The sequence below is a fragment of the Schistocerca americana genome, chromosome 1 (genome assembly GCF_021461395.2).
Source record: "Schistocerca americana isolate TAMUIC-IGC-003095 chromosome 1, iqSchAmer2.1, whole genome shotgun sequence".
NCBI classification, from domain to species: domain Eukaryota; kingdom Metazoa; phylum Arthropoda; class Insecta; order Orthoptera; family Acrididae; genus Schistocerca; species Schistocerca americana.
This window is the reverse complement of record NC_060119.1, coordinates 1,242,230,930-1,242,254,015: the sequence shown is the minus strand read 5'-3', so window position 1 is coordinate 1,242,254,015 and position 23,086 is coordinate 1,242,230,930. Positions and strand designations below refer to the sequence as shown.

At 44.8% G+C, this 23,086-nt stretch overlaps 1 protein-coding gene across 1 annotated transcript in view; it reads right to left on the bottom strand.

Annotated features, from left to right (window-relative positions):
* LOC124598517 (Down syndrome cell adhesion molecule-like protein Dscam2) overlaps positions 1 to 23,086 on the bottom strand; it is a 439,700-nt gene that overhangs the window by 143,606 nt on the left and 273,008 nt on the right. The window contains exons 9-12 of the mRNA XM_047136006.1: positions 22,304 to 22,449; positions 13,098 to 13,236; positions 12,858 to 12,989; positions 6,060 to 6,227 (exon numbers count right to left, since the gene is read on the bottom strand). Of these exons, the coding sequence (XP_046991962.1) occupies positions 6,060 to 6,227; positions 12,858 to 12,989; positions 13,098 to 13,236; positions 22,304 to 22,449 (585 nt within the window). The remainder of the gene's footprint in view (positions 1 to 6,059; positions 6,228 to 12,857; positions 12,990 to 13,097; positions 13,237 to 22,303; positions 22,450 to 23,086) is intronic.

Here is a 23,086-nt window from a genome sequence, read left to right as displayed (position 1 = left end):
GAGGCCCTACGATCAGCCCCACAGAAAGTCTTCCACTGCCTGCCAGACTTTGGAATTATCTCCCATTCGACCACGGGTGAGGAGTCAACCTCAGTGCAGGCAGTACCCAGGGCAGACACAGCAGCGGATCGTTCGGGGGGACATGTGGGTCGTGCTCGACATTCGACATCCCTTGCATCCCCGCGTACGAGCCCCCACAATGATGCCCCTTGGCAGCAGCCTCAAGCTGTGTGACAGAAGCCAACATTACCTGCAGCTGTGAGCAAAGGGTCACCAACTCAGCTTGCATCTGTACACAGCAATCACAGTGCCTATCCATTTCTGAACACGCTCCTGTTTGAAACTCATAGAAATATGTAATAAACAAATGGTGTAGTCGCCTTATTAGCAGCAGGAACTCACGGTGCTCTCTCACTGATGGTCTAACTGACACTGAGTTATCTGTTGTATATTTTTTTTTTTTCAGTATGTTGCCTGTATTGTGGGCTGCTTTGTTGTTGTAAGTGAGAGTGTATCTTCTGCTTGTTGCTGTGGGTGTTTCTTTTTAACATGTGTGTTCTGCTTGCTTGTGTTCTGTGTGCTTACATTCTGCGCTTGTACGTTTGGGATGACCTGTTTGTTTTCGTGTGCTAGGTGTCCCTTTTCAATTTTTTTTTTTTTTTTTTTTTGGTTCAGTTTGTTTGTAATCTCTGTGTTGTATCCATTCTCCACAGCTAATTGTTTGATTATCTGTAGTTAATTTTTGTAGTTGTCTTGACTGAGTAGAATTTTATTCAGTTTGTGCAGCTTATGTTGGAAACGGGCTTGTTTGTGTGTAATTGGGTGGTTTGAGTTTTGTGTATAGCTGTGTTGGTGGTTGTGACTTTCCTGTGAACGAAGATGACTTAAAATTGGTGTATGTAGAATTATAGCACAATTCCATTCCTGCCCCTCACTTATTATTCCTTGTTAAATCTTCAAATTTAACACATATATTTCGGATAACACAACAACACATATAAGTCACTGAGTAAGTGGACCTGTGAACAAGTCGGCATTCGATTAAACACTGAGTCTCAGTCTAGCGGCCGCTGCTCGGCTGGCCGCTTAGGTGGCGCAGCTGCTGCATGGCTGGCAGACAGCGCCGCACGTAGAGGACGTGCGTAATTGCGCGGCGGCACTTTGAATAATCGGAGAGTCACAACACTTTTCCCCCCTTTGAAATGGTTGCACTGGTCTTGATGGAGGTGTCCTGGAGATGGCTAACGTCCATAGGCGTTGTTTGACTCGCCGTAAAGTCTCAAGGAGGAGGCTTCCCGTATGGACGGAAGTGTCCCCGATGATAACGGGTCGAGATGACAGGAGACGTAGGGGTCTAATCTGCTGGGGCCCCATGCACCAATCTGCCTGTTGCGGCAAGTCCAGTTGATATGACAGGAGACATGGGCGATGTGTCAGCGTCCGTTGGAGGAGAAGGCGAGTAGATGTACTCTGACAGAGGATGGTCCTCCGGTTCCTGCATGGGCACGTCTCCTGGTGGCGTCCATTCTGGTGCTGGCATCACAATGACGGTGAGAGGGCTGCGTTGTGAGTATTGAGAGATGCCAAGATCCCGAGCATCAGGTAGAGCCAAAGGTGGTGTGGCGGCATTCGGAACAGGTGTTGCTGGCACCCGAGGCCGAAGCTGGTCCGAATGACGCACTGCAACACCCGTGTCCATCTGGATTTCATACAGGCGTCTGCCACGGTGTCTTAAGATGCGGCCTGGGCTCCATTTTGGCCGCCTGCCATATCCCCGTACCCAGACGAGGTCGTCGGCGGTGAACCGGCCAAGTGAAGGCACCCGCGGCCGTGAGGTGGGAGGCTGCAGAAGATGAAGTAGCGTGCGGGGCTGTCGGCCATGTAAGAGCTCAGCCGGGCTGTGATCACCCATGGGGGTGAAACGGTAAGACGCCAGGAACTGGAGAAGCGCATCATCATCAGCAGAAGAAGTCAGAAGTTTCCGCATCTGAGCCTTAAATGTGCGGACCAGTCGTTCAGCCTCACCGTTGGATTGTGGATGGAACAGTGGGGCCGTGACATGCGTAACACCGTGACGAGCACAAAAATCCGCAAAGTCGGAAGAGGCAAATTGCGGACCATTATCAGTAACAAGAGTAGAGGGGAGGCCTTCCAAAGAAAAAATGCGGGCGAGAGCACTGGTGGTTGCCGCGGTGGTAGGTGACGTGCAACGGACAATGAAAGGAAAGTTAGAGTAGGCATCAATTACGAGGAGCCAATAAGTACCTAAAAAGGGTCCCGCAAAGTCAGCATGAATGCGCTCCCAGGGCTTCTCAGGCGAAGGCCACGGTGACAAAGATGACTTTGGGGCAGCGGCCTGTGACGCACAAGGGCCGCAGGCAGCGACCATGTGTGCGATTTGAGAGTCGATGCCAGGCCAGTACACATGACGGCGTGCCAGAGATTTTGTGCGAGACACACCCCAGTGCCCTTGGTGAAGGAGGCGCAAGACTAAAGCACGCAAAGACGCAGGTACCACAACACGCGGCGAAGCGTTGTCAGTGGAGAGGAGGATAACACCATCCCTAGCCGTGAGGCGGTAGCACAAAGTGTAGTAGTTCCGCAATGGATCAGAAGTCTTAGCGGACGGGCGATCTGGCCAACCCTTCCGAATACAGCGTAAAACCCGGTAGAGGGTAGGGTCAGAACCCGTAGCAGCCGCCAGCCTGTCCCCAGTGATGGGGAACCCGTCCACAACCCGCTGCTCGACAACATCCAGGTGGAAACACAAAAGTTCGTCCCTATCGAATGCCTGATCAGGACCCATGGGAAGGCGAGACAAAGCATCAGCATTCGCATGTTGAGCTGTTGGCCGGAAATGAATCTCATAATTGAAACGGGACAAGTAAAGAGCCCAACGCTGGAGGCGGTGTGCAGCCTTGTCGGGAAGTGACGTTGATGGATGAAACAAGACCGGCAGTCTGTAAGACATTAAAAGTGTGTGGAGATTTTGAAGATGTTCTTCAGTGGTGGAGCCAGTGACAACTATGTCGTCCATGTAATTGATACACCCCAGGACAGGGAGCAATAATTGTTCCAAGAATCGCTGAAAAAGAGCAGGGGCGCTAGCAACCCCGAATGGCAAGCGTTGGTATTGATAGAGGCCAAAAGGCGTGTTAAGGACCAGAAACTGCCGGGAAGCAGCGTCGAGAGGAAGTTGATGATAAGCTTCCGACAGGTCAATTTTAGAAAAATACTGTCCTCCAGCGAGTTTAGTGAACAGTTCTTCAGGACGGGGCATAGGGTAAGTGTCGATGAGGCATTGAGCATTTACAGTGGCTTTGAAATCACCACAGAGACGATTGTCACCATTGGGCTTAGCAACTACAATGACAGGAGAGGACCACTCACTGGAAGTGACAGGAAGCAAGACCTCTTAAGCAGTGAGACGATCCAACTCCCGTTTTACCTGATCACGAAGGGCCACAGGAATGGGCCGAGCCCGAAAAAGCTTAGGCCGAGCAGTAGGTTTGAGCGTGATATGAGCTTCAAAGTCGTTTGCACGGCCTAACCCAGGAGAAAAAAGGGACGAAAATGTCGTCGACAAGGAATCCAGTTGAGCATAAGGAATAGCGTCAGAGACAATATTGACAGAGTCATCTACGGAGAACCCAAAAACGCGAAAGGCATCGAAACCAAAAAGATTTTCTGCGTTGCTCTGGTCGACCACAAATATGGGAACAGTGCAAACGACAGATTTGTAAGATACCTCAGCATTAAACTGTCCCAAGAGAGAAATCTTCTGTTTATTGTACGTCCATAATTGCCAAGTGACAGGGGACAGGAGTGGAGAACCCAGCTGAAGATACGTCTGAGAATTAATTATAGTGGCAGCAGAACCGGTATCCACTTGCATGCGAACATCTCGACCAAGGATTTGGACAGTGAGGAATAATTTCCCTGAAAGGGAAGAAGTGCAATTGACAGACAACACAGAATCAGAATCAGCGTCATGTTCATGAACATCGTGTATGCAGTCGGATTTACAAACGGTAGACACATGACCTTTCTTTTTGCAATTGTGACACACAGCCCAACGTTGGGGACAATCCTCGCGTGAATGTTTCGTACAAGACCGCGGACATGAAGCAAGTTGCCAGGGATTTTGCTGCAGTTTCTTAGTGGGTTGTTTACGGCTAGGCCGAGGCTGCGCGTGGGAGCGTACTGCGGCCACGTCGGCCGGCGGGGACGCGCCGCACGCGTCGTCAACAGCGCACAGAGGTTGTATTTCCCCGACGTCACCCCACGCTTCTATTTGCGCCCCAGCGGCGCGAGAAATTTCAAAAGACTGCGCAATGGAGAGAACTTCATCAAGAGTCGTATTCGCCAACTGAAGGGCACGTTGCCGAACTTCTTTGTCGGGTGCCGACCGGATAATAGCACCCCATACCATGGAATCGGCATAGGATTTTTTGTGAACGTCAGTAACAAATTGACACTTTCGACTGAGGCCGTGAAGTTCAGCAGCCCAAGCGCAATAGGACTGATTTGGCTGTTTTTGACAACGATAAAAGGCAACACGAGAGGCTACCACATGCGTTTGCTTTTGAAAATAGACACACAGAAGGGAGCACATTTCAGCAAAGGACAAAGACGCAGGATCCTTCAAAGGGGCCAATTGCGACAACAACCGAGACATTTGAGGTGAAATCCAGGAAAGGAACAGAGACTTACACGGTTGTTCATCCGTGACATGAAATGACAAGAAGTGCTGTCGAAGACGTTTTTCATAATCAGACCAGTCTTCTGCCGTCTCGTTGTAAGGTGGAAAAGGAGGTACAGCCAACGACGAGAAACGTCCCGCATTTGATGCCGCGACGAAATTGCGAATCGCCGCTGTTAGAAGCGTTTGCTGTTCAAGGAGATTTTGCAAGAGCTGCTCGACAGTAGCCATGGAACCCTGCGAGTCAATGGTGAAAAGGAAAAATCCACTACCTCGTCGCCAATTGTTAAATCTTCAAATTTAAGACATATATTTCGGACAACACAACAACACATATAAGTCACTGAGTAAGTGGACCTGTGAACAAGTCGGCATTCGATTAAACACTGAGTCTCAGTCTAGCGGCCGCTGCTCGGCTGGCCGCTTAGGTGGCGCAGCTGCTGCATGGCTGGCAGACAGCGCCGCACGTAGAGGACGTGCGTAATTGCGCGGCGGCACTCTGAATAATCGGTGAGTCACAACATTCCTCACACAGCATAACAAAGATGGCTGTCTGAGCTGTATTCCTAAACAGTTTGAGGACCTATATTGCAACAACAAAGTACACATATACAAACCTATTAATAAGAACCAAACTATAACAAAAACTTATCACAGGATCAGGTTTGGTCATGAACATCACATTTATTTAGGATTTACTATAGGCAGGAATATAAAATGCAACTAACACTTAAATAGGCAAGATGGAAAGGTCTGAATCAGTCATAAAGTAATGGAAAATTATGGATACTGTATAAATGGCACTGCATGTAAAAGACTTGGGTGATCAGTTGCTAGGTTTTGCTTATATTTATAGGTCCTAAACGTGTTGTGTTAATGAATGATATTGAAAAAACACTGACAATAACAGCATTATAATAATGAGAAAAAAGGACAAAAAGTTTCATTACCTAAACTCAAGGATATCCTGAGATTTCTTGTAGACAGTCACTTTTAGAATATCAAAAAGATGTTAAAAACCAGTAAGTACACTGAGCACACATCAGTCAAGGAAAGAATAAGATTAAATTCTGCACATGAAAAACCGATAGAATACTAACTTTTCACGTGATCATTCATTCTAAGGAAAGAAACATGAAACATATTGCATGCCATGTTTTTCATTGTATTCCATTAGCACATTTTTTTCTCTTGGTCTACAGAAAAAAGCACCTTTCATTTAAAAAACATCAATATGCATAAAAAGTACTGTGTTTCATCATATGTTGCTGTATCTTCTACCCTGGGTTACTTTGGCAACTAAAAACAGGGGTAAAAAAGATTAATACAGATACTAAAAACAAACTGTTTCTATTACCATTGACTGATATCTCAACAACCTTACTGAGGCCAGCACCAATACTGTTATCCGCACGACATAAGTAGAAACCTTCCACCTCTGATGATGCAGATGGAATGAAAAGTGTCCCATTTGCCATCACAACTATTTGGGAGTCTGCTGAATCGATTGGTTGGAAATCCGATGCTTTGCCACCTGTACAAAAAAATAAAAATGCGGAAATTTTAATTCTTGACAATGAATTGTAAGTTCTCTTTACGCTCCTGCAAAAATAGATTTTGTATACTGAGAGATAAAACTTCCTGATAGACTGAAACTGTGTGCCAGACTGGGACACAAACCAGGAGCCTTGCTTTTCGTGGGCACTGCTCCTGTCAGCTATGGTATCCAAGCATAACTTGCATCCTGTCCTCGAAGCTTTATTTCCGCTAGTGCCTGTCTCCTACTTTCCAAACTTTACATATGGTCTCCTGTGTACCTACCCTATATGGCACACACTTTTAATCTGCCAGGAAGAACACCACACACTCCATCTTATGATGAAAGATCTAATCTAGAAATTAAGAGATAGATCCACCTCACCCCCCCCCCCCCCTGCCGCCCCACAATGTGGCACAGTGCAGAATGGAAATCATTCATTAAGATGGATAATTAAAAAATGGTTACTTTTACTGAAAGTGGGAGGCAAAATCAATATTGGAGTGAGTGGCACTATCACATTATTATTGGTGATATTACAATTCTTTGCAGAGGATAAGTCATCTGTTGGTTATAATGAGGAAGAAATGTTCTAAACTCACAGTGAAAATAGTTCACATCATTTCTGGGCCATAACTTGAACTTTCAGTGACTATACTCACCCACTTTATCAAATGCAAAACATTCTCATTGCTGTGTCACATCTCACTGTGTTCTCTGCATGTACTGCACTAATGAATCAAGACAATGCTGCTGTCTTTGTCTATTAGCTGCCAATGTTTGACTCCATACACTGCAATTCCATTTCAGTGATGCTTGGGCTACTGTGATGTTCTCCTGAGATCAACTTGCAATATGGTAATTTTGGCTCAAATAAGATAAACCTTTATTTTTAAAAGTTCAGCAACAATTTGGAGTCTCATTTTAATGTCAAAATTTATTCATCAATATTCTCTGTCCACATCTACAGCTGCTCTCTGCAAACCAATGTGATGTTCATGGCAGAGGGTACTTACCACTGAATCACTTATTAGGGCTTCTTTCCTTTCTACATATGTATACTGGCAGAAGAATGAGTGCTTAAATTTAGTATCTGACAGTGATTCAGATTCCCCAACTAGTCTGAGTATCAACAGGGAAAACACATCAGAGATACTTGAGCTCCAGGCAACAGCCGCAGCTTGCGCCTGCGCGATGTGCAGCTGCTGTGGTGTGCATGTCAGGTCATGCTGTCGTCTAACAAGCATTTACTGCTAAATACTGCAGCCTGGCTATTGCTAGCGGGTCACTGGAGCCTTAAGTTACACACCACTGAACAGTAGAATTTTCACCTTGTCTGATTTATGGTTGCGATTTGGATTGATACCTGGATTGTTTAGTGTACAACTTTGTTACACTCTCGACTTGTATTGGATATTCATTCACTTTGTTGTCTCTGCTGTCATTTGTCTCCAGAACTGCCAGTTTCATTCCAATGATCTTTGTGTTAGCATCAGTGTAAGTCATCATAAATCATGCTCAACCTAAGCAAAGGAGGATAGGAGAGTAGCAATGAGAACTTTCTCACTATGTAACAGTTCCAGTGAGGCCTTTCATTATTCATTCTATCTCTCCTTGTTACTCCTATCCTATCTCTAAGGAACTTCATTTCACATGATTGTAATCTGCTTACACCTCTTATCTTTCTTAAAGAAATTTTGTTCAGAAGTCTCTTGTTAGTGAAAACTTTATTATTTTCACCTTAATTAATACTACATTGCTGCATTAACTTTAATAATACAATCTGTAAACCTACTATTTACTATGTGTGTGGGTCAAATATGACTGGAGAATCACATTTTCTTTTAAATCTACTTATCCTTCAATGAAATATCTTTTTCTGCCATGGAACCTTCAGGATTTGATCAATTTCTACTTGAACCTGTATGCACCTCCAATTTCTGCTTCTTCTACATGATTCAGCATAATGACTGTTTTAATTTTTGATTCAGAAGATTAAGGCAAGAGAATAATGGACAGGAACCATAAGTGATATTTCAAAAAAAGGAAGGAAGGTTGGTTTTACAGACAGAGCATAAGTTCAGACAGTGTCAAGGACGAGGAAGAAAACTGGCTGTGCCTTTTCAAAGGAACCACACCGGCATTTGCCTGGATTGATTCAGGGAACTCACAGAAAACCTAAACCTGGATGGCTCGATGCAGGTTTGAACCATCATCTCCTGAATGTGAGTCAAGTGTGTTAACCAGTGCACCACTTTTTCAGTTTTTGTAAAGATACACATGGGATATCACTATTGACAACCTGATATATACATATCAAATTTTGAAAGAATTCTGAAAGCTAAATATGAATTTTGGCTTCTGAAGAGGCACAGAATCATGCTTCTACATACATAATGGTAAGGAAAATACAAACAGAACCAACTGCAAAGTTCTTGTGGTCACAGTTCAGCTTCCTCAAGGAACATAAACTTCTTCGATACCATACATAAATGGCTTTTGCTATCCACCTTGCATTATGTATTCCTTTGGAACATGGAAGATACTCCATGAGACCGTTCTCTAAGAGAATTTGCAGTTAATTCAAAAACTACAGATATAATTGTGTCACATCTTCTATGGCTGCAGGGTAAATACAAATGATCATTTTCCAAAATCTTTCAATCAAAACACATTCACCTCCAAAAGGGGACGCATTTTATGCCATTGTGACAGAGACTGTGATTCTGTGTGAATGAATGTGTGTGTATTTTATTTTCTGAAGGATTTGGCCAAAAGCTAATTTTGTAACAGACTTTATGTTCTTCCTATCTGCTACCCACTGTAAAGATGACATTTGAGCTGCAATTCTATCCTTTTCCTTATATTGTTGTTTTAACAGAAAAAAGATTCAGTGTGAGTTTCATGGACGACTTTTTCTGTAGTTAGTTAAATGACCAAAATTTGTGTAAACTTAGCAGCATTGTCCTAGTAATGGATTCTTCTTTTATTTTCTTTCCAAATATATTTGTGCATAAGATTTATCATTACATTAACATGTAATTTACTGAGTTGTTGATTTTTATATCTGTTTCACCTGCCTGTTCTCACTCAGAAGTTCTCTTTCTTTCAAACAACTGATGACTGATTCCATACATGTACCTTGGGGCATTTTCCAACTACTCACTGACCAAAAATTGGTTATCTTTCCCCATTGTAAAGGTCTTCAAAGCAACAGTATGTGCTAATTTGTCACAGGTTTGAGGGAAAAAGGTCTTGTTTCTTTTCACTTGTTAAGTTTTGAAGATCTCCCAGCACATTTATGTAGTTGCTGCCATTGCTGATATAAACCTTCTAATTTTAGTTCACTGTTTCTGAGCTGTTGTGTTGGAAGTCATTAACTTTCCAAATAAATCTTCACTTTCCACAAATTGTGACACTTTAACTATGCAACAATTTGCACACCCGCAAATTGTAGAAGAAAACTGTTAATGTTGGTTTGACAGATGATAGTTTATTTCCAGTTATTTCATATTACCATTTCCTAAACAAATACACTCCTGGAAATGGAAAAAAGAACACATTGACACCGGTGTGTCAGACCCATCATACTTGCTCCGGACACTGCAAGAGGGCTGTACAAGCAATGATCACACGCACGGCACAGCGGACACACCAGGAACCGCGGTGTTGGCCGTCGAATGGCGCTAGCTGCGCAGCATTTGTGCACCGCCGCCGTCAGTGTCAGCCAGTTTGCCGTGGCATACGGAGCTCCATCGCAGTCTTTAACACTGGTAGCATGCCGCGACAGCGTGGATGTGAACCGTATGTGCAGTTGACGGACTTTGAGCGAGGGCGTGTAGTGGGCATGCGGGAGGCCGGGTGGACGTACCGCCGAATTGCTCAACACGTGGGGCGTGAGGTCTCCACAGTACATCGATGTTGTCGCCAGTGGTCGGCGGAAGGTGCACGTGCCTGTCGACCTGGGACCGGACCACAGCGACGCACGGATGCACGCCAAGACCGTAGAATCCTACGCAGTGCCGTAGGGGACCGCACCGCCACTTCCCAACAAATTAGGGACACTGTTGCTCCTGGGGTATCGGCGAGGACCATTCGCAACAGTCTCCATGAAGCTGGGCTACGGTCCCGCACACCGTTAGGCCGTCTTCCGCTCACGCCCCAACATCGTGCAGCCCGCCTCCAGTGGTGTCGCGACAGGCGTGAATGGAGGGACGAATGGAGACGTGTCGTCTTCAGCGATGAGAGTCGCTTCTGCCTTGGTGCCAATGATGGTCGTATGCGTGTTTGGCGCCGTGCAGGTGAGCGCCACAATCAGGACTGCATACGACCGAGGCACACAGGGCCAACACCCGGCATCATGGTGTGGGGAGAGATCTCCTACACTGGCCGTACACCACTGGTGATCGTCGAGGGGACACTGAATAGTGCACGGTACATCCAAACCGTCATCGAACCCATCGTTCTACCATTCCTAGACCGGCAAGGGAACTTGCTGTTCCAACAGGACAATGCACGTCCGCATGTATCCCGTGCCACCCAACGTGCTCTAGAAGGTGTAAGTCAACTACCCTGGCCAGCAAGATCTCCGGATCTGTCCCCCATTGAGCATGTTTGGGACTGGATGAAGCGTCGTCTCACGCGGTCTGCACGTCCAGCACGAACGCTGGTCCAACTGAGGCGCCAGGTGGAAATGGCATGGCAAGCCGTTCCACAGGACTACATCCAGCATCTCTACGATCGTCTCCATGGGAGAATAGCAGCCTGCATTGCTGCGAAAGGTGGATATACACTGTACTAGTGCTGACATTGTGCATGCTCTGTTGCCTGTGTCTATGTGCCTGTGGTTCTGTCAGTGTGATCATGTGATGTATCTGACCCCAGGAATGTGTCAATAAAGTTTCCCTTTCCTGGGACAATGAATTCACGGTGTTCTTATTTCAATTTCCAGGAGTGTATATAGAGTTTCCTGTAAATGAACTCCAAACCAGTACAATGGACTTGCTGTGACTAGACGCTTCCCTCAAAAGTGGATGACAATTGGGGTTGTCAGTACTTGGTCATAAAGAGGTTCTGTAAATGTTACTTCCATCCGGCTTGTTCTGGGCTCTCTCTGCCCGGCTTGTGGCCTGTCACATCATCTGACTAATGTGATATGTTCTGAGAACACTTTAAGCAATGGAAATCAAAGTAAACAGTCCGTCTACATGAAGAAATCAATGAATTTACCAAGCAGAAGTGATGCTTGTGTGTACTTGATTCTTTTTTTTTTTTGGGGGGGGGGGGGGGGGGTGCATTTATCTAAAAGCCATATAGCACACTATTAGATAAAGAAGGAACAGTGAATAAGTAAAAATGAACTGTTCTCAAAAAGGAATGATCACCAATGAACTACTTCTCAAAGATGAACGTGTTTGCCCATCTCTAGTTCCTATACCATCCTTGAGCATCTGAGCGCTAACAGTCTTTAATAAGTGTAGCATTTCTCTGGGTTTTGTGCAAGGTATTTTGATAAAATTCTACCAAGATCACCATAGGAGGCCTCATGCATTGCCTTTTTCAAAGCTAAAAGCATTTCAGTTTCAGTTTCTCTATTTTTCCCTATGCTTTGTTTTACACCTATTACGCAGTAGTCACTGTTTCTTCAGAAGTTTTTATACATACTCTGTATACCAAGGAGGGTCTTTTCCATCATCAACTGTTCTGTTAGGTAGGTATGTATGTATCCAGCACCTGGTCAGCTCTTCTTGTCAACTTCAGTCACAGTTCAACTACATGCTCCAAGTCAGAGATAAATGTTTTACTTCTTCATTAAGATATGACACAAATGGTTATTTATCTCGTTTACTGAACATGCAAATCTTTCTCTCATTTTATTTGCACTCTGTACTTGGTAATCAATGTTGGTGGAACTGCTTCTAGGTCACTGATAACTGTTTTTGATGTAGACATGTTCAAAGAGATCTGTTCTACTTGTAACCATTAGGTCCAATATATTTCCATTATGGTTGGGATTATGAACAATTTGTTCTAAGTAGTTTTCTGAGAAGGGATTTAATACTACTCATCACTTGTAAAATTGTTGTTATTTCAATTGACTAATGGATGATTAAAGTCTTCTTCAGTGATGAAAGTATAACTGGTGTCTCTTGGAATTTGTGAAGTGTCTATTTCACATTTCTTACTACTGTTGTTATATTAGTATACTGCACTATCTGAATGAAATGAAATAGAATTCCTGCCCAGTGTTTCTTCTTTTCAGTCCTGTGGCCTGTTCCTCTTCTGCTAGTTATGAAGTAAAACATGATTCCTACATATCCAAGCCAGGAATGTATATTAACCATATTCAAAGTTCTCACTGAGACCAGCATTCTAAATAACAAAAGAGACTTTTTGGAGCTCCTTATTCATGCATGTCTTGCAGAACCTGTAAACTCTACCTGTCATAACTCAGCTGACCACTGAATAGCTTGGCTTATCTTTCCTCAATTCATACAGACATTAGCTTCATAAATCTCAGGCCTTCAGAGAACTGGAATGAGTCACAATATGCTGTTAACAGACAAAAGCAGTCACAATAAATGTAAGTGTAAAGGTCTTTTAAAGTGCTTTTACAACAGGTTTTCTCACCTTGACCTTGCATCCAAGAAACAACTGGATGAGGGAAACCTTGTGCCTGGCAATGAACAAACAGTGAATTCCCAGCTAGAGTAGACACATCTTGCGGCTCCATCAACCACCGAGGAGCGACTGAAACAGAATTTATGAGGATGAGCATAGTCTCCAGCAATATGTTTGGCTTTTTGCATGGGATTTCTACAAGAGAGAAGACATAGTAATGATAAATCATTAACTTACCATTCACCTGCAACTGTGAAGAGTGGTTAGCACTAGCAGCATTATTCGAAGCCACACAGGTGTATGTTCCACTGTGTTGTGAAGACAGCTTATTAAATATAAGCAGACTGAAAAATTCTCCCCCATCTTTTTCTGTGACCTGCATGGTATGAAGATTAATAATGATAGAACATGAAAGCTGTTCAAAGGCAAGCAGCAAGTCTGCAACTTGATAATAGGAGACATTTGTTAAATTAATAGAGTACTGCTGTCCAGATTTAAACATCGTGACCATCATGTTAGCTTTATAGGCCCATATAACAGAATAATGCTCTAATCCATCATATATTATACTATTTCTCATTTCCATTGTTTTCTCATTGTCTATGGTTTATAAATACGCTGGTGTCCAAAATTAAAACAAAAAACGGAAATTTGCCACAAAACAATTTAAACAGGCTATAGTAAAGTACAAACAATGCAAAGAATACAGAATATCAACAACTGCAAAAAGCATAATAAAAGCACTCCATCATCAGGCCACAAGTGGTCCATCGGGACCATCCACCTCAGCTGAGGATGCGGATAGGAGGGGCGTGTGGTCAGCACACCGCTCTCCCGGTCGTTATGATGGTATTCTTGACCGAAGCCGCTACTATTCGGTCGAGTAGCTCCTCAATTGGCATCACGAGGCTGAGTGCACCCCGAAAAATGGCAGCAGCACATGGCGGCCTGGATGGTCACCCAACCAAGTGCTGGCCACTCCCGACAGCGCTTAACTTCGGTGATCTGACAGGAACCGGTGTATCCACTGCGGCAAGGCTGTTGCCTAAAAAGCATAATGGTAGGCAAAAATGTTCTTCATTTTTTCTAACTTAACAGATTTGCACACACAATCCAACAACTGATAACTATGCTCAGCATGGGGTGTGACAACCTCTGGCAGCAATACAGGTCTGGGCATGCTGTGAATTATGTCATCAATCTTATGTTGTTGCAATAACACACATTCTTCCTGCTGAGCAGCTCACATTCTTGACGAGTGATTGGTGGATGCAGATGTGATGCAACCGATCTCCGTAGTGATCCCAGACATACTCTATGGGATTCAAATCAGAAGAGCAAGCAGACCATGCCATGCGTGCAATATCTTCTGTTTCCAAGAAAATATCAGTCACCTGTGCTCTATGAGGTCGAGCTTTATTGTCCTTCAACACAAAGTCAGGCCCACAGCACCTCACAGCAACTACACTAGGTCTCATGATAGCATCACTGTACCTGACAGCAGTTAAACCTTGATGATTCACCCATACAATTTCATTAAAAGCTGTTCAAATGGTGAGCATAATCTCTGCCCACACCATTACGGATCCTCCTTGATATCACTCTCTTTCCACAATGTTGGGTCCCGAGACCGTGTCCCACGTTCCCTCCAGATGCGAATCCATCGAGACTCACAGTCTAGACCAATTTGGGACTCATCTGTGAGAAGAACATCGGCCCACTGTTTGAGCATCCAGGCGGCATGTTGACAACTCCACTCTACACAATCCCTTCTGTGAAGTCGCGCCAGAGGTACACATACAGAAAATCTCTGACAGTAAAAGCCACTCTGCCAAGGCCTTCTATACACCATTTGCCTCAATACAACATATCCAGTGGATGCTGTGAGGTCAGATGCCAGTTGCCATGCAAACTAAGGTGGTTCCATCATGCCCATACAGCCAAATAATGGTCTACTCTCTGGTACCGCCCTCCGCGGAATCTGAATCCGCACCAGCTGTCATGGACGACGAAGACCCCTAGAGGTCTCTGCACTAGCCGTGGTGGCACACGCCTCCTGGCCCGCATTTAGTGTGAGGGCGCCACAGTGAAACGCATGGTTCCAGCCACCAATCGCAGCACCCCCGATCGTGCATTTAAGTGCCTGCCTCCCGCTCAGCCAGCGAGTCTAATCGTTGTGTGAGTCTTGACATATCGCCTCGACAACAGACAGCGTGTTTACCATTCTTGTGTTTTCATTACTATTGGACATCTTGGATTGATTTGGTTGTCTCTGTCACTCCATTGCTTCTTGCGTGTTGTCCTCATAAGGTCTCTCTCGATCGTCCGTCGTTGCTTCATGTCCGTCCTTTCCATTTGTTTGTTTGTTTGCGGACCACTCTCTGTTTGGTTGTGTCGCACTTCCTCAGCCACCCCGCAACCGGAACGGTCGCGGTTACAACAGGTTAGAACAATTTTGGCGACGAGGTAAACAGTGGTAGTTGCTAGCATGGAGGCGAAGTTGGTCTCTCTTCTGGAGCAACAGCAGCAGCTCATACAGCAGCAGCAGCAGCTCCAGTTAGACAACAGTCGCTGCAGTTTCTAACAGACAAAGCTGATGCCTGGGACGCGTTACCGCAACAGCTTCCGAGTCCTCGGGTGTCCAATGCTTTCCCACGTCCACCGTCATTGCCAACCTTTAATGATGCTAAAGAGGACTGGGAAACCTACTTACATTGGCTGAAACTACATATCACGGCTTTTCAAGTCACGGACGACTCCTTGCAGCAGTCGTTGTTTTTGTCTTGGGCCTCCCCAGACATGTTCTTTCTTCTCTGCAAGTTGGCGCCGTTGTTCAGTCCTGTGGCTCTCTCTTTCCAGGAGATATGCCTTTAGCTGACAAACTATTATTCCCAACGCTACCATGTGGCCTCTCGGCTGGAGTTCCACCAGTACCATAAACAGCCTGGTCAATCGTGTCCTTCCTGGGTCATGGACTTGCAGGGTCTCAGCCGTCGATGCGATTTTACGTGCACCAATCAGCAGTCTAAGGCTTCATATGCAGACTCCCTGATCCAGGATGTGGTGGTTCAGCTGGCTCCTGATCCTGAGGTCCATACTGCAGCATTGAAACTCAACAACCCCTCCTTGGAAGAGATTCTCCGCATTGCCCACTCCTTTGAGATTGCTCAAGCAGCTAACGAGCGTCTTATGGCGCAGCTGCAGGTGGGGGTGAGCGAGGTGTCACAGCGGGTTTTGCCCTCCCAACGTCAACGTGGCCTGGCTGACAGAGGCCAGCGCCGTCGGGACTTCTCGTTGTCCGACCTCTCTATGGCATTGGCGCCTCCGGTCGCCCCTCGTCGTCGTGCCCCTCATCGCCGGTCACGCGGTCCACTTCCATCTTGCCCCTAGTGCTTCACTGCATGTTCTTGAGCTGATCGTCCCCACCGCTGGAAGACGTGCACGCTGTGTAAAAAGGAGGGCCACATCCGATTGGTTTGTCATAGTCGCTCGACTCTCTCCAGTCTTGCCCCTCCTAGGTCGTCCCACAGGATGACCCATCATGCGGAAGCTTTTCCTCACGCTTCGCCTTTTCACTGAGTATGTCAGTTTTCAGGTCGACACTGGGGCTCCTGTCTCCCTGATTAATATGGCGACATATACCCAGCTGGGCTCTCCTGACTTGTCACCTCCCTCTCGCCGTTTGGTCGCCTGCCCTTCGTGGGCAGTTCATCGTCTAGGTGACATACAAGGGTGTTCCCTGGCTCCTTACCCTCTTTGTCATTGACCGTCCGTCGGTTTCAAATATTTTTGGCCTGGATGCATTTCAACTGTTTGGATTTTCAACTTCCAACGAAGTTAAGGTCATTTCCACGGCTGTTTCTTTTCAGTATGTGGATGATCTGTGCTCCGCTTTTGTGTTGTTGTTTGCAATGGATCTCGGATTTGCTTCCGGATTTCAGGTGCACATTACCCTACAGCCAGACGCACAGCCTCGCTTTTTCTGGGCTCGGCCTCTTCCGGTGGACTTATGGCCGGCGGTCAAGCAGGAACTTGATCGGCTCCAGGCCGCTGGCGTTCTGGAGCCTGTGCCTTACAGTGCCAGGGCGACGCCATTGGTTGTCATACAGAAACCCAATGGGTCCCTTCGGCTATGTGGGGACTTCAGTGCTACAGTAGAACACATGGTTCCAGTGGCCAATCGCGGCACCCCCCAATCATATATTTAAGTGCCTGCCTCTTGCTCAGCCAGCGAGTCTAATCGCTGGGTGAGTTTTGACATATCGCCTTGACAACAGACAGCTTAAATGTGATTTAAGACTTTCTCGGCGTATTCCATTCGTGAAATCTTCTCGGGTGATCAGCCGAGTAAAGGCGTCGTCTTCTTGCAACGTTTCGAAGGGTTTCGTACCCATCATCTTCAAGCGAAGTGTCGAGATGCTGTGTTGCGCGGTCCTATAAAGGCTCCTGGACCAGTGACTGATTCCGGGCGCCGACCAATCAGGTACCTGCGGAATCGGCCGCCGCGCCAGTGGTGGAGGGTTCGCGGCGCGGACCGGGCGTCAAGTCCCTGCCGGTTCCTAATACGTCTGTGGCCGCTACCGTCTTCGTGCCGGAGCGTTCTCTTCTAATTTTAGTTATTGCGGGATTCCAAGCTGTACTAAGTTGGAAACCAGTGTCTCGATTGATCAGGTTGCTGTTCAACCGAATTTCTACAGCCTCTTTGAAAACTGAATCCCAAAATCCTTTAGCGTCACACAGCTTCTTCGTACCCTCAAAGAGGAAGGTGTGTCCTTCGTTAAGGCTATGTTCCGCTACCGCCGATTTTTCTGTCTGACCAAGGCGTACATTTCTAATGTGTTCCGAGCGCCTCTGCGTGATGCAGCGCTGCGTTTGTCCGATGTATTTCGTACCACATTCACATTCAATACTGTATACGCCCGGAGTCTGCAGTCCTAGGTGGTCTTTGACTGAGCCAAGTATGTCCTTAATTTTACTTGGGGCATGAAAAATTGTCTTGATGTTGTGTTTCTCCAGAATGCGGGCAATCTTGGCTGTTGGTGGTCCCGCGTATGGTAGAAATGCCAGGCATCTGGTCTCATCTTCTTCTTCTGGTGTGTCTACCTTCCTGCTCTTGTGTAGGGCGCGCGAGATTTGCGTCTCATTATAACCGTTGCTGCGGAAGGTCTTCCTTAGGTGTTGTAACTCTGCAGGTAGGCTGTCATCATCACAGATAGACTTGGCCCTGTGCACAAGTGTGTTAAGCACTGAGTTGCGTTGTGCTGGATGGTGGCAACTCTGTGCATGAAGGTATAAATCCGTATGTGTCTTCTTCCTATACACAGCGTGACCCAAGGTGCCATCAGGGTGCCTCTTGATTAGAATGTCAAGGAAGGGCAAGCTTCCGTTTTCTTCCACCTCCATGGTGAATTGTATGTTGCTGTGTATGCTGTTGAGATGTCGCAGGAAGTCTTGCAGGTTCTCTCTGCCATGTGGCCACACGACAAAAGTGTCATCCACATATCTGTAGAAGGCTTTAGGTTTCAATGGGGCGGTGTCCAGGGCTATGTCTTCAAAGTGCTCCATGTAAAGATTAGCGATGCCTGGAGCTAAGGGGGACCCCATGGCTACACCATCCACTTGTTCATAAAATTTGCCTCCACACTTGTGCACAGGGCCAAGTCTATCTGTGATGATGACAGCCTACCTGCAGAGTTACAACACCTAAGGAAGACATTCCGCAGCAACGGTTATAATGAGATGCAAATCTCGCGCGCCCTACACAAGAGCAGGAAGGTAGACACAACAGAAGAAGAAGATGAGACCAGATGCCTGGCATTTCTACCATACGCGGGACCGCCAACAGCCAAGATTGCCCGCATTCTGGAGAAACACAACATCAAGACAATTTTTCATGCCCCAAGTAAAATTAAGGACATACTTGGCTCAGTCAAAGACCACCTAGGACTGCAGACTCCGGGCGTATACAGTATTGAATGTGAATGTGGTACGAAATACATCGGACAAACGCAGCGCTGCATCACGCAGAGGCGCTCGGAACACATTAGAAATGTACGCCTTGGTCAGACAGAAAAATCGGCGGTAGCAGAACATAGCCTTAACGAAGGACACACCTTCCTCTTTGAGGGTACGAAGAAGCTGTGTGACGCTAAAGGATTTTGGGATTCAGTTTTCAAAGAGGCTGTAGAAATTCGGTTGAACAGCAACCTGATCAATCGAGACACTGGTTTCCAACTTAGTACAGCTTGGAATCCCGCAATAACTAAAATTAGAAGAGAACGCTCCGGCACGAAGACGGTAGCGGCCACAGACGTATTAGGAACCGGCAGGGACTCGACGCCCGGTCCGCGCCGCGAACCCTCCACCACTGGCGCGGCGGCCGATTCCGCAGGTACCTGATTGGTCAGCGCCCGGAATCAGTCACTGGTCCAGGAGCCTTTATAGGACCGCGCAACACAGCATCTCGACACTTCGCTTGAAGATGATGGGTACGAAACCCTTCGAAACGTTGCGAGAAGACGACGCCTTTACTCGGCTGATCACCCGAGAAGATTTCACGAACAGACAGCTTGTTTACCGTGCTTTTTGTTTTCATTACTAGTGAACGTCTTGGATTCGTTTGTTTGTCTCTGTCACTCCGTTGCTTCTTGCGTGTTGTCGTTGTAAGGTCTATCGTGATTGTCCGTCATTGTTTCGTGTCCGTCCTTTCCGTTTGTTTGTTTGTTTGTTTGCGGGCCGCTCTCCGTTTGGTCCCACCGCGCTTTCTCAGCCACCCCGCGACCAGAACGGTCATGGTTACAACAGGTTACAACATACTATTTCAGATGTCACATGTGGTCAGTCCTTCTCTGGACTTCGTGATACAATTTTCATCTGTATCAACAGTCTCCACATCCAAGAAACAACAGAACAATGTACTTAGACACAGGAAGGGGAAATAGCGGTTTGTCGCTTAACCTTTGGACACCACTGTACATACAGGCCAATATATTCAGTATCTCCGAGGTAAATAATCACAGGTCCAATATCAGCTTAAGACCATATTTATAACGGCCACACATGGTGGAAGAAGGGGAGCAGCTCTGTTGCATGCAGTGGTGATTTACACAGTATTAAAAGGATTTAAAAGGATGAATACTCACAATACGGTCTAAACCGGCAATGAGCTCATGCAAGACTGCCACCCTTTTGCCACAAATGAAGCAGTGTGTGGATATTATAATCTTCAGAAATTGGACTCTTTACCTCATACCATAACTTAACTGGCTTCAATATAAAACACATATTTATCAAAATGAGAAGACTGATGCAACTACCATGATTTCTACCACAACTTTGGCCAAATTTAATAAAAACAAACTATAATCAAATTGCTCATAGCTCTAAATTAGGACACTCAAAGGCATCCAAATCCAACTTTCTTTGTCAGTCTAAGTCCTAATTTAACAACAATATGGGGAGAAAAGATTGCTACTCACCACATAGAGGAGATGTTGGGTAACAGACAGGCAGAATTAAAAAGTATGCTGGAAATATTTTAGCATTCAGACAAAGTCCATCTTCTGAAAGAGAAAACTCAGAGATATTCGCAAACATATGGCCACTGTCTCCGGGCACTAAGACCTGACTGTGGTAGCAGAATTATTTTCACTGTGGCTGTCTGAGACTTAACGCCTCTTCGATGTGGTGAGTAGCAATCTATCCTTTCCATATTGTTGTTATTCCATCCTGGACTTTCATTGTTTGATTAACTCTTAATTTAAATTCATTTTAATTCAAATGTGCAATTCCACTCTGCCATACTAGTGATCATCACTTGCATAGTGTGTTGGCAAAATACAGCGCGAGTCAGGAGGAAAGGTACTTGCTTTGAGGGGTGATAGTATTAGTAATTCTGAACAAAAAACTTCACATGGACGTATGCCCTATTCCGAATGGTTTCTGAAACAGAATACATTTAATATCACTTTTATGCATTTTTCTTGATTAACTGAAAAACCGCACCCTCCAGTGAAAACATGCCACAGTACAAAATTAAACTATATTAAATTTCCTACAAAAAAGGTCCTATTCATTTTTTTCTCTAGAACTAATGGTTTGTGCAAAGGGAGTGCGCAAATGTTGAAAAACTCGCTTGACGCTCAAGTGCTGTAGCTTATATAGTTTTTGTAGGTCAATTTCAGGTCAAGATTTTAAACATGGCTGCAGCAGCAACTGTTAAAATATACCTTCATCAGAAGTAAAACTTCCTGAATAGAAAGACACATTCATTAGAAAAGCCATATCAACGAAAGTGAGAAACAGAAGCTTAAATAACGGTGAAATTGCTAAAGTAATACAGGCACACAATCTTTAGTACTTACTAAAATTACATCAGCATGATGTACTTACTAAAATTACATCAGCATGATGTAATTTTAGTAAGTACTAAAGATTGTGTGCCTGTATTACTTTAGCAATTTCACCGTTATTTAAGCTTCTGTTTCTCACTTTCGTTGATATGGCTTTTCTAATGAATGTGTCTTTCTATTCAGGAAGTTTTACTTCTGATGAAGGTATATTTATATGTACCGAAACCTTGGTCAAGAATTTTAATAAAAAAATTCTATCCTGCAACTGTTTTTGGCTGCCATCCTTTATTGTGATCAATTTTAGATAGTTTCCAGATTTGATAGACCATAAGTGTCTGTATCAAACTTCGTCTCAACTTGTTACCTCAATATGCTACATCAAATTGGCCTACAAAACCATGTAAGCTACAGCGCATGTGTGTCGAGTGAGTTTTTCAACATTCTTGCGCTCTCTTCGCACACACCATTAGTTCCATAGAAAAAAACGAATAGGACATTTTTTGCAGCAAATTTAATACAGTTTAAATTTGTACTGCAACACATTTTTGCTGGAGGGTGCGGTTTTTGAGCTATTCACGAAAAATGTACAAAAGTGATATTAAATGTGTTCTGTCTCGGAAATCATTCGGAACAGAGCATACGTCCACATGAAGTTTTTTGCTCAGAATCACTAATACTATCACCCCTGATAGCATGTACCTTTCTTCCTGATTCACCCTGAGTACGCTCACCATGGAGCTGAGGTGCTGATGGGTTGCTACGTACTTAAATAAGGTTGACAATGTAGATGAGATTTTCGAAAGTGTTCTTCTTCAGAGCTTGTACAGGAAGACACACACACACACACACACACAAAAACAAGTGCGCGAAAACAACTGTCCAAGAGCTAAGCAAAGTTTTCAGTTTTGTTTATATTTCCATCAACTGCTCAATACTATCTCAACTATATAGCAAGCTGTGACCTATGCCCCTTCCGTTATTTGAATTCCATGCATAACTTTCCATTATCATATACACATAGAGTAAGATATAGCTGGCTGTACATTAGAATTTTCAGAAATTATTAGTTGGGAAAGACAATTGCATGATTACCTGGAGTACGTCCGGTATTGGTCCATTGTCCTTCAACCATGAGAATCGAATAGGGAGGTCACCAGAAGAGACGCTGCAGCTGATCTGTGCTCTTGCCCCTTCTCGCAAGTTGGTTGGGAATATGAAAGGCATTACAATGGGTGGACCTAAAAGATAAAGGCACACACTCTGTATTTACTTGATTCAAAAAGTGCTTGTAAAATAAGACACTATTTTTCTGATGGTTGAAAATTGAAGTGGGCATACCTAACAGAATAAGTACTGCCAATGTGCTGTAAAATCCACAATGAGTTCTCTGCTGCTATCTCACATTCCACACCGATCTATAATGAATCACCCTCCTCTAACATTACCCATTTTTATATAGAGTTAATCTATACCAAGTACACTATCAATTCTTGCATAGGTTAAAATTATCCCCGCTGTTTCACTACAAGAATTCATATGATTTTGGATCTGATGTATTATATTTCAGGCTAAATTGTATAAAAAAAGAAATTAATGGGTTACAATCTATATGTACTAACAGTTGAATCTACTTTTCTTTTAAAAAGAAAATTTTTTAAACTCTTTTGCTTTGTAAACTCTTTGGAATAATGTGAGTACTGCAGAATGTAAGTAGGAGTGGCCATGCCTCTGATGCAAATAGACATTTTCTAAGTTTGTCACCAACTGTGTAATTATTGGTGTTTTTGAATGTGGAAAACATAAAAATGGTGTGATGTTCAAAGATGTGACAAAGAATAAAATTCAAGAATAATACCGGCAAATCCTTATCAATTA